Source organism: Gallus gallus, chromosome 1 (genome assembly GCF_016699485.2).
Source record: "Gallus gallus isolate bGalGal1 chromosome 1, bGalGal1.mat.broiler.GRCg7b, whole genome shotgun sequence".
Classification (NCBI taxonomy): domain Eukaryota; kingdom Metazoa; phylum Chordata; class Aves; order Galliformes; family Phasianidae; genus Gallus; species Gallus gallus.
Window position 1 is genome coordinate 144750477 of NC_052532.1, and position 12316 is coordinate 144762792.

Sequence of the window (12316 nt, forward strand, 5' to 3'; positions counted from 1 at the left end):
TAAATAAATATTTATCTTCAGTGTGAAAACTGAGTTGAAAACTATTGAATAATGAAATATTAAATATAGGTCAGAAATTAACTGTATGCCTCTCCTAGTTAATGCATCTCATCTACTATAATAACTGTTTCTGACTTTGGCTTGGTTTTTGGTGACCACACAATACTGTAGCTTTCCTGTCTACACTCTTCCTTATTTTTCTTCAGAACCATTGGGATCATTCAACCACTGCTTCTACATTTAAAGTGCTTTGTAGGTTTGAAAGAACTCCACATCACCTTTGGAAATAAACCACTGAAACATTTTAAGTTTGCAGAGGTCTAGGGTGTACCATTTTAATGCTTTTTTTGAAACATCCTAACAAGTAGCTTTGTCAGTTGCTGCTTATTGCCTCTCACTGCACCAACGCTGTTTTAATTTTCTTGACTAAGATAAATTCTTAAATAATTGGATCAGGATGTTAAGAGAAAAGGTTCTTGTGGGCAACATTGGGTACTATTTACATTTTTCCTGTTTTCAGCTAGTGAAAAAAATGAAGGAAGGGTTAACTTTCAGTCTCTATAGGGGAGCGTTGCTCTTTCCTGCTGATTTAATTCTGGCTAAGCTACAGCTAAAAAACTGTATTTTTCACTTGATCTTAATATAGAGCAGGCTACTGATTTGCTTTTCCAGGAATACTCGAGACTTTTTGTAGCTGTCGTTAGAAAACAGCAGCATTGTATTTTAGGAGTCTGATTTTGAAGCACATGCTGTTACTGAGTTAAAACAAAACTGCTACTGCTTTTTGGTGGTCCTGGGCCTGAGCCACACGGGAGGGTTAATTAAGCCCAAGTGTTTCCAAAATTTGATGCTGAGTGCTAGAATTACGTTGCCCTGTGTTACAGGAATGACCAAATAAGAACATTCATTGTTATGCTAACTTGAGCTGTGCATTTCTGGTTTTCATTTGCTTATAACTTTATACAATTGAACATTTAGTTTGAATTAATTAATTAGAAACAAAAGCAGAACAGTACTGAGCAGCAGTGCCAGCCTCCCCCATATGTCAGTGCAATGAGCAGAATTACTACTCCAGTCAAGAAGGGAAATGGAAGCAAAACAATCTGTAGCTAAGAAATCATTTGTTCTTCTCTTAAATGCTTAGTGTTGATAATTAATAATTATTTATCAAGGTTCTGTACTTCTAAGTGTAATTTCCCCCTTTTATAGAAGAAGATAATTGACAGTGGACCCTAAGGGCATAGCAGTAGAAGCAATTATTCATTATGTCAATAACATAGGTCAGGGCTTGTTTTTCTGCATCTAGCAAATATTTTGCTCTGTATTGCACATGTGGGAATCTGATTTCTAGAAAAGAGAAACTTACTGCTCTGTCAGAAGGTTCAGCTGAAACGTTTCAGCTCTGCTGAACATCTCCAACGAGTGGGTTTCTAGCTCTGCTTGTTGGTTCAGCACAACAGTAGTTTGTTCACTTAACAGTTCACAAAAACAAAACTTGAAAATTTTAATGAGGGCAATTTTACAGTGTACTTGATTCAAACTGTCCATGTGATCTTCATACAACTCCTCTCTTATAAGCTCTATGTACTCATAATACAAATATTGCATCATATGGCATTGAATCATAGAATGGCCTAGGTTGAAAGGGACCTTAAGGATCATGGAGCTCCAACCCCTCCAGCAGCGGGCAGAGTATTTTAATACTTAATCTTCAGGAATGTGTTCTGGTGCACTGAGTGGGTAGTGAATAGGGGAGCAAGTGGGTGAAAAATAATCATTTTTGTCTGGAGCTGCATTTCTGTCTTAAAAAGCAGTTGAACTCTGTTCTAGCTTTTATATGACTTTTGAATAAAATCAGATACACTCTTCTTTTTAGTCATTTTTTTCCATAATGATGTTAGTTCTGTCACTGCAAAATAGAATGTTAATTTGTTGATTTAAATATTCTGTTAGTGTAGTTGCTGTTTAAAATATGTTCTAAAATCAAAAGATTTGCCTCAGATGTTGATTTGCTATAAATGAATACGTATAGTGGTTTTATAATTGGGGTTAGTCGTTTTGGTGGTTTGTTCCCTTTTTCCCAACTCACCCTCTTTTCTGATTATCGATCACTGAAAATTTACATATTAAAGAAGGCTGAAATCAAATCACTTGAAATGTGAGATCAGCAGGCAATGCTTAACCTGAAATGAATAGTTAAGAGGTATTTTAATTCATGTGATTTATATCACTTTTGATATGTGGGTTTTTCTGGTACACTAATGGTGAAAAAAACATCTCTTTCAAAACGTGGCTGTTTCTTATGTCACTTGCAGGTTGCACAGAAAGTTTTGAAAAATGCTAAGCAGGCATGCCAGAGATTAGGTCAATACAGAATGCCTTTCGCCTGGGCAGCTAGGTAAGGACAGACCTTGCCAATCTATTTTTTCCCCTACCTTTTCCTTAACATTATCGTCTGCACGTCCCCTTAAAACGTAATCTGCTATAAACATTATTTTTGTTTTACTTGGAAGTAAGCAAAGATTTCTTAAAAGCAAACAAACAAAAAAGCTTTGTAATAGGAAAAGAGGTAAAAGTTCATCACGTTATTGTTCAAACTATTGAATATTGAGAACTGCTTTTCATTGTCAACATTTTAATTTTACTGAGAATTAAAAGGTTATGTTAAAACCCCCTTACAGTGAAAGGAGTATTAAATACTTAGTACAAAGGGAGGTACAACGTGTTCTAATTTGTAGTAAAGACGTTTCTTCAAGAGAATTGCAACACTTGTGTTAACACGTCTGAAAGCAAATTTTGACTTTCAGGACATTATTTAAAGATGCCTCAGGAATGCTGGACAAAAATGCAAGATTTTCTCCTCTGTTCAGACAAGACAGTAATAAACTTTCCAATGAAGACATGCTGAAGTTGTTAGCAGATTTCAGGAAGTAAGTTTCATTTTCTTGCTTTGTCTTATAAATAAATGTTTTGGTTATTAGATGCTTCAGTTGAAGATCATCTTCTGATGTATATATTTATGTTTTCACTTCAAATATGGAAGTTGTGCAAACATTCAAGGCCTCCATACCTTCCCTGTGTTGGAGTTGTGGCTGCACAATACAGTGTTCAGCTTCTCAAAGAAAGAAAGATGAACACGTGTCGTGTTCACTGAGCTTTGAAAGGATGCTGGCTCTCATGGAAAGTAGTTTAAGTCAGTATCTCCAGTCTCTTTGGGAGTGCAGATTGGTCATCCTTTTTTTCTTCTTTTCTTTTTTTTTTTTTTAAACAAAGTTTTCCTAATGACTGCATTTTGTGTGCAAGGCTTAATTCCATGCTGACAAATGACCATATTAAACAAACTAAAATATTTAGGTTTATTAGAGCAATATTAGAGCATTTCCACTTCCATTGTGCAACAGTTAGCTAGTATTGTATTGATTTGAACAATCTCAAAAGGCAACAAACACAGATCTCAGAAGCCATTTCCTACAGCTTAGTTCATGTTTACTTATCAAATCTGATAAGAAGGTGAGGTTCATAACAAGTATTTTAACTCCATTTTAGCAAGCTTCTCAAGGTTTCATTGAAGTTTACATAGCATTGAAATTGCTTGCAGTGATATTATTGATTTTGAAATTAATGCGGTAAATCTGCCCACTGCAGCACTTCACTTTGTGGATGAAGGAAATACCTTTGGTTATTTTAGTGTCTTGTTTGTGCGGTTGTGTGCAGGATTTTTGGTAAGAGATGGTAACATCTAAGGCTTGAGCTATTGGAGTAAGGATCAAGACTCTCAACAGAGCAAGTGATTTTATAGCACAGGCCAGTCTTTTGGGAAAATTTAGCAGCTGCTTCCTCTGCAGTAGTTTCAGGATGTTACTTTTGCTTGTTTCCTATTATCTTTTTTTTTCCTGGCATTTCTGAAAGCTTTGCATATTTAGCCCAACTTTGTTTTTTTGTGTGTGGTTTTTTTTTTTCTGCTTTTCTCCGTTCCTATAGACCTGAAAAGATGGCCAAGCTTCCTGTTATTTTAGGAAATCTGGATGTTACAATTGATAACGTGTCACCAGATTTTCCAAGTAAGTATTAATAAACGCTGTTAAATAGACATTCCATTTTTTTCACTTCAGCTTTATATTGACTTTTGATATACTTTCAGATTATGTAAATTCGTCATACATTCCCATGAAACAGTTTGAAAACAGTACCAAGACACTAATAACATTTGAAATAGAGGAATTTGTTCCCTGTATACCAAAACACACTCAGCCGTTCACCATCTACAACAATCATCTTTATGTTTATCCAAAGCACTTGAAATATGACAGTCAAAAGTCTTTTGCAAAGGTGAGTATTGGCAAACAGTGTATTATTTTTTCTAGTTTAAGATAGTTTATGTAATGTATTTCTCTGATGATCCTTCCAATTAAGTTTTTGAGTTCTTGTTTTTTAAATACTTCCTTAGGCTAGAAATATTGCAATATGCATTGAATTCAAGGATTCTGATGAAGAGGATTCTTTGCCCTTAAAGGTTAGTCTTTGATTTTTGTGACTGATTAAATAAAATATAGAGGACTTAGCTAAGCAGAATGATAACACTTGATTGATTTATCTAGTTTGAGATGACAGCTTTCTGTCTTTCTTTTGCATTTGGCATAGAAGTAACTTCTACATGACTTGCCTGTTTTTGAAATAAATGAATACTAAAGAGCATTTACTTATTTATATCAACAAAAACTGCAAGAATAAATTATCGTGAACAAGCGGTTTTTGCCTATTCCAATACAAAACAATAAAGCTTTATATGAAATACAGAAACAAACTCTCTATTTGTTACTGAGCTACCACAGTGTATAGAAGGAGGTGCCTAAAAGAAAGGAAGTAGGAAAAACATAGGAGTCCTGAGGTGAAACCCCTGTGTTCATTCTGCTGCACAGCAAGCAGGCTACAGGACACGTAATCTCATGCCTTTGCAAAGGGAACAAGAATGAAAGGCAGGACCATATAAGCTCTGGTAATAGCAACACACAGATAACTTCTGGAGACCTTTCTGAAGTATCTTTGTTAACTTTCCCTAAATACTCTTTTTCAAATGACCTGCCTTCTCTTTTGTCAGCCAGATCAGGAGTGCTTCAATCCTTCATATTGTCAACTTCATAGCGATTTAATTTAATGTTTAATACAATAAATTCCTCTAAATTTCACAGTTGAAAAGAGAGAAACTAGACTCAATGAGTTATCTGTTTTTAATTACTGCTAATACGTGCCCATGTTAAACCCGTGATTATTTTTTTAAAGATCAGCACTTTTGATAGATAAAAATCACATTACATTCTTATTTAAGATTGCAGTGCAAGGTACAATATTTCAAAGTCTAGGTGAAACATTTATCTGAGTTTTTCCTTTTTTTCTATTATTAGTGTATCTATGGTAGACCAGGCGGACCAATATTTACTAGAAGTGCATTTGCTGCTGTTTTGCATCATCACCAAAATCCAGAGTTTTATGATGAGGTAAATTACCTTTCTCAAGTCATTTCTACTGTGTTATGTAAGTTTCAAAAATACTAGAAAAGGTTTGAGCATTATGAAGGTCTTGCTAATGATTTCAGAGCCCCCCATCACCTCTCACCCTCCCCCCATCTTTTACTGCAATAAAAATTTGCAAGTTTTATATGTGTAACTTCTGAATCTTGCTTCAAATAACATAGAAACTGGAAATTCTTTTATGGTGGACCGTGCAACCAATATGACCTGTCACTGTTCTAGACTTACATAAAGGTTGTGATTCTTTGCGTTTCAGATTAAAATAGAGTTGCCCACTCAGTTGCATGAAAAGCATCATTTGTTGTTTACCTTCTACCATGTCAGCTGTGACAATTCAAGCAAAGGGAGTACAAAGAAGAAAGATGTTGTTGAAACACAAGGTTTGTCTGCTAATGGTTTACTTTCTGCTGATGGTTTACTTTCAGTACTTACTGGGGAGATTTTATGCAATATGTTTATCTGGTAAGCTATGATTTTGTTACCTTGATCTACGTGATATTTTCTGATTATATTCTACTGACTGAAAGATTTCTTTAAGTATTTCTTCTAATTTAAATGTTTTAGAATGCCTACAACAGGAAAATATTTTGAAACTCATACTGACAATTTATTTGCCTTCTCAGTTATTTCTGATGGTGTGAGTTCAGTTCATTTGGCTATTTGACTAACTTTTTCTGGTTTGTGAATTGCATATCAGAGGTATAGATATGTAAGCATTTACATAATAGATTCACAACATATTTAAAATGATTTTTCATTCGTGTTCCATAGTTGGTTATTCCTGGCTTCCACTAATAAAGGATGGAAGAGTGGTGACAAATGACCAACACATTCCAGTGTCAGCAAATCTTCCATCAGGCTATCTTAGTTATCAAGAAGTGGGGGTTGGAAAGGTATGGTATATAAAATTGCCCTAATTTAAAAAACGCAACAAAAACAACATGGTGAGAAGGATTAACTGTAGTTCCAGAGTCTGATAATATTTTAATTCACTTTCTAGTGGAAGTCTCTTTCTTTTACAGTTGAAATTTTATAGTTGAAATGGAGTGTTTTGCAAAGTTACACATCTGACTTCAACAACAAAAAAAAAACCTAACTCCTCAAACATGAGTTGGAGACAAAACTTGTGTCTAAATTCTGACTCTTAAAAGAATTTGAATCCACCTGCCCTAATGTAATTTTTAATTTAAAGTGATAAGTGATTACGTGTGTTATTGTTTAGCTGGCATATTCAAGAAATGGGCTAGTTTCATTTTTGTAGTAATAATGAAAGTTAGTAATTTTTAAGTATATTAAACTATTTTCAGTGTATGAAGATATGCAAATAATCTGAAGTCCTTTACTAAATTTTTTTTAGCATTTCATGCTGTCTCCTTTCAGTAAGTCCTTTATTCCTGAAAAAGTATTATTCTCACATCTTAATTTTTGTGATTCTTATGCTTCACTAGTAAAACTTATGGTCGTATTTTTCAAAGCAGAAAGCTTGCAAAATTAATAGTAATAAAAATAAAACAAAGAAGAATACAAAATGTAAAATGTGGTAGGAGATTTGATTAAGTGAATGAAGTGCAGATAGAAAATTGACTTATTATGGAGGAAGAGGCTTAAAATCAACAGCAAGAGGTGCTACTCTCCTCCTATTCTGTCACCTTTTCTTTTTTAAACTTTACTGTAAGCTTTCCAGCCATTGATGTCTTCACATCTTTCATCTTTTCATATTGTAGGTATATTTATTCTTTATGCCTCTGCTGTTCATCTCTGTTCACGTCCATGTGTAGGAGGTTAGGACATAGATGATTAGCTGTAATTTTAGCAGTAAAGTCTCTCTCTGATTATTGGGTTGACAGCTCAGCCTTCCCCTTCTCAGTTCTATGCAAGTGGAATGGGAAGGAAGCACTGCCTGCTACCTGTCAGTGACCTGTATTAAACCATGTCAGTAATTAATTATTTTTAAGTTACTTTCTCAGAAAACTAGTAGCTATTTCTCTGTAGCCAAAAATTTCTCTGCACAATTTTAGGAGAAACATGAATTCTGGGACTTAAAAGTAATTTTGTTGGCCAGTAGGGAAACCACAGTGGGACTTGAAATAAACAAGATAAAACACCAAAACAAACAAAATAACATTTGAGTTTCATAAATGCTTTAGGGTAATGTTGCCTGCATAATTTTCCTTTCTTTTTTTTTTAAATGACTTTATTCATTGTACGCATTTCAACCTGTATAGAAAAAAAATTGTTTGTGGCACTGTAAGAAAGCACTGTCTTACTCTAGTAATACTGCTACTTTTTTTTTTTTTTTTTTTTACTTTTCTTCTACACGTCTATGTTCAGCATTCTGGTCCTGAAATTAAATGGGTAGATGGAGGCAAACAACTGTTAAAAATATCCACTCATCTAGTGTCAACTGTCTATACTCAGGTGAGTTACAAAACAAATTAGAGTTCTAGGAATAATGTATGATTGTTAAATTCAACATGCTGTTGTCTTACTGTTTTTGCCTCTTGGACAGCCTGTATGGTTTCTTCCTTTCGCATCAGTTGTGAAAAGCAGCAAATGTTAAACTGAAGCTATTTTTAAAAAGTGTGAGTCAGTTGTCTAACATCATCCATTCCAATATGAGTCTTCTGGTTAGATGAGGTAGTTGTCTGCAAGATACTTAGTGGCATGTCTGCAAAGCAATGAGTCCTGTTATGACTACTCATAAAATAGATCATAAATTGGGATAACTAATATTAAGTATCCTAGGTTCTGCGTGTCAGTCATAATAGATTTTCAAAATTGAGGGAAATATGTGTTAAAAACATGCATAGAATGGCTTGGATTGAGGGGACCTTAAAGATCACCCAGTTGGAACTGCTCTTCCCTGGGCAGGACTGCCAGCACCTAGATCAGGCTGCCTACAGCCCCATCCAACTTAGCCTTGAACACCACCAGGGATGGGGCACCCATAGTTTCTCAGAGCAACCTGTTTCAGTGCCTCACGACCCTCATAGTGAGGAATTTCTTCCTGTTATCTAATCTAAATCTCTCCTTTTTCAGTTTAAAGTCATTCCCCCTTGTCCCATCACTACCTGCCCATGTACAAAGTTGGTCTCCCTCTGGTTAAGTACTCAAAGGCCACAATGAGGTTCCCCCTAGAACCTTCTCTTCTCCAGGCTGAACAAGCCCAGCTCTCTCATCTTTTCTTCATAGGAGTAGTGCTCCAATCAATGTTATATGGAGACAAAGTTAGTCTTCAGAGTAGCATGCTTAAATGCAGCTTCCAAGATTATATACACCTATATGGATTTATATATATCCACATTTTAATGTGTTCTGTTATGAATTGCGGAAAGCAATATTAGATATTGTTTTATTTGTATTTCTTTTTTGTCTTTCTCAGGACCAGCACTTGCATAATTTTTTTCAGTACTGCCAGAAAACTGAATCTGGAGCTCGTGCACTAGGAACCGAACTTGTAAAATATCTTAAGGTATAAAATGGCAGTGAATAACAGATTATACTATTGATTTATACCTTTATAAAATCTAGGAGCCTCAGACATTATCTATATTATATTCATATATTTCATTTATGAAATATGCAAGTATGGGCAGAACAAAAGATGCTTTCTACACCAGGTAAATGTGTACTATAAGATGAAACCATAAGGAAATGAGATGGCATTGGTTAGCATTATGACTGATAATTTCAGAACACCAACGGCATAGAATGTTGAATTAATCAATTCAAACATGAGAATGAAGAGGGATTGGTAACCTGTGTTTTTTAAAGTTTTGTTTAGGAGGTCATGAGCATCATGTCTATAGTTCTCTAAACATTAGATCAACAGAATACATGGTTCCCAGAGCAATTTTATCTTAACCAAGTAGGCCATATTTTTAGTGTGGAATCCCATTTGAAGACTAACAGCTGCTTAACAATAAATGAAATTGCTTGAGATTTGTCCATATGCATGTTCAGCAAATGTACCTCCGCCTTGCCCCCAACAGACTTTTAACTCTAGAAAATTTTGTCACATAAAACTGTATAGGATGAATTGCCATATACTGTCTTTTATATTGTAGACAAACGTGCAGACATAGGTTGCATGTGATATAAAGCAGAGGATTTGCAAGTGAAATCTTCTTCTGTAGGTACTGCAAAGAGTCTGTGCTCTCACTGATGAGAGGTGTTTCATAATCAAGTCTGTGTATATGCAAGATGGACAACATATCTTGAAGAAGTTGAATTGTTAGTAATTACCAGTCTCTAGTTTCAGAATTAGGTAGTTTGGGACTTTAGAGCAAGACAAATTAGAACAACTAACAAGTCTAACTTCTACTGCAGTTAGCACTGCAGGTAATGCAGTGACAGGTAAGCGATATGTATGTTTTTGAGGAATTTCTGTTTGCTAAGTATCTGCATTCATGGATGAAACAGCAAAGCATGTTAGAGCGTAGGTTCAACCTTGCTGTGCTATGCAATTATTCATTTCAATAGAACATTAGGTAGTATGCATGCAAACAGAGAAGTTGACATAACATTTCTAAAAAAGTTTTTAATGAAACTCAATTTAAGTTACTTGAACATTGAAAATATTTACTGAACATTTATGTTGAAAACTCTTCTCAACTGTCTTCTATGTAATTGTATTTCAAGTAATCAACACTAAGTAACAAATTTTTGGAAGACTTACAGTAAATTTTCTGGTTTCAGAGCTTGTGATTTAGTGTCCCTGTTACAAGGTAGTGACAGTACTACTGCTTTCTTTCAGAGTCTTCATGCTATGGAAGGCCATGTGATGATAGCTTTCCTACCAACTGTTCTCAACCAGTTGTTCAGGGTTCTTACGAGAGCAACCCAAGAGGAAGTTGCAGTCAACGTGACAAGGTAAAGAATCTGAAGTGCATCACAGAGTTTAAATGGTGACTGGCTTATCACAAGTTTAAAACTGAATAACATTTTCGCTACTGCAATCACAGTTTTTCCATGAGATTTTACTAGGTTTTTGTTTCTGACTTCCATTTAGGGTCATTATCCACATTGTTGCTCAGTGTCATGAAGAAGGCTTGGATAGCTACTTGAGGTCTTATGTCAAGGTAGGTGAAGTTTTAAAAGTCAGTTAAAAGTAAATAAACTCTAAAAGGAGCATATATAGATGCACCTGTTTAACTTCAATTGTTTCCTATTATGTCACAGTTTCCTATTATGTCACAGTTTCCTATTATGTCCTGTTTTTCCTCCTAAAGTATGCTTATAAAGCTGAACCTTATGTCGCTTCTGAATATAAGACAGTACATGAAGAACTGACAAAGTCAATGACAACAATTCTAAAGCCATCTGCTGACTTCCTTACAAGCAACAAGCTACTTAAGGTATATATTGAACTATACTTTTTGCTGTATGATCTCATCTGATCATAACTGAAGATGAGGAACAAATTGTGTTGAAGTAATTGTTCAATGCATATGGCAACTTTACAGAATATTTTCTTTTCTCTGCAGTATTCATGGTTTTTCTTTGAAGTTCTGATAAAATCAATGGCTCAGCATTTGATAGAAAACTCTAAAGTGAAGGTATGTCAACTTCTGCAAGATGAAGTTATTCTAATAGCAACTTATGCAGTGTCTTTTTTCTTGATCACATTTTTACTACATATTAGATGAAAAAGTCTTTTAAAATATAATTTCTACTGTAAGGAAAGGAGAGAGACAGAGCAAAGCAGGAGGAGACAACAGGAAAAATTTATAGGGCTATGTAGAAAACTGTTCTAAAAGGATAGGAGTCCTTTATTCTATACATTAGAGGGATCTTCATAAATCACTAGACCCTTTAGTAAGATCATTTAATATTTATGGTGCAGTGACTTTGGAAGCAATAGTCAACACTAATAACTTTGATGTAAGTTGTGCTGTTCTGCTCCCGAAGAAGTGAAATTGCTTCTGATAGGTTCTTGGTGATACCAAGCAATGTATTTCACTGGTAGGCCAATAGCCATATACAGAAAGAACAGCTGAACTCACCTAACTGATGAAGGGACTCTCTGGCTATGCAATACCCCTTCTCAGGAAGCACCCTAGGTCCAAAAGCTGCTCTCCCTTCTGTGGCTGGCCCTTATATGAGCCAAGGGTGGCTCCTGAGTCCACACTTTCTGGTCCCTGGAGAGCATAGATGCAAACAATTTGCCTTTGCTCCCTGAGCTAGCCACACCTCTTCACCAGGTGCTCAATCACCAGTTCAAGTTCCCCTGCAACTACCCAAAAATATGTGGTAATTTTTGTGAGCTGCATTGTAGCTGTGGTATTAAATGACTCCAAGCACAGTGGAAAATGCAGTTTACAGGCCATAAACCTTGTATTTGTAGGCTGTTTAATCTAGATATAGGTCTTTAGCTGAGTAGGGGAGTGAGACATTTACATGGTGCTAGTGCTACAGGTTGACATATCTTTTGACAGAGTAAGCCTTTATCACTGGCTTCTTAAAAATTTAACTCTCTAGGGAACTATGACAAGTATCTTGTTTAGGATTTTTTAGAATACAAATATTTGCACAAGAGGGCTTCTATGCATGTAGTGTAGTGAATCCTTCTGGATTTAAGATATCAGACTTCTTGCTCATGTGTTAACTGAACAACTGTTAGGAAATTCCTCACAATTTCTAGCAAAAAGACAAAACTTCTCAACTACTAGTCAACAGAATTGCTGTTAATTTAAACCAAAGTGAGCAAATTATTCAGATATTATTCTTTTTTTTCTGCTTCAGTGGTATCTGTTCAGAGAATTTAGGAAAAGACAGCGGAATCTACA

The 12316-nt window shown here is 35.2% G+C and overlaps 1 protein-coding gene across 20 annotated transcripts in view; it reads left to right on the plus strand.

The window, feature by feature from the left end:
- DOCK9 (dedicator of cytokinesis 9) overlaps positions 1 to 12316 on the plus strand; it is a 118937-nt gene that overhangs the window by 62521 nt on the left and 44100 nt on the right. For all 20 annotated transcript variants that reach the window (XM_015274823.4, XM_015274828.4, XM_015274839.4 and 17 more), the window contains exons 14-27: positions 2316 to 2398; positions 2808 to 2930; positions 3982 to 4061; positions 4142 to 4329; positions 4448 to 4513; positions 5403 to 5495; positions 5785 to 5908; positions 6300 to 6421; positions 7860 to 7946; positions 8911 to 9000; positions 10285 to 10400; positions 10540 to 10609; positions 10760 to 10885; positions 11015 to 11086. In XM_015274823.4, the coding sequence (XP_015130309.2) occupies positions 2316 to 2398; positions 2808 to 2930; positions 3982 to 4061; positions 4142 to 4329; positions 4448 to 4513; positions 5403 to 5495; positions 5785 to 5908; positions 6300 to 6421; positions 7860 to 7946; positions 8911 to 9000; positions 10285 to 10400; positions 10540 to 10609; positions 10760 to 10885; positions 11015 to 11086 (1440 nt within the window). The remainder of the gene's footprint in view (positions 1 to 2315; positions 2399 to 2807; positions 2931 to 3981; positions 4062 to 4141; positions 4330 to 4447; positions 4514 to 5402; positions 5496 to 5784; positions 5909 to 6299; positions 6422 to 7859; positions 7947 to 8910; positions 9001 to 10284; positions 10401 to 10539; positions 10610 to 10759; positions 10886 to 11014; positions 11087 to 12316) is intronic.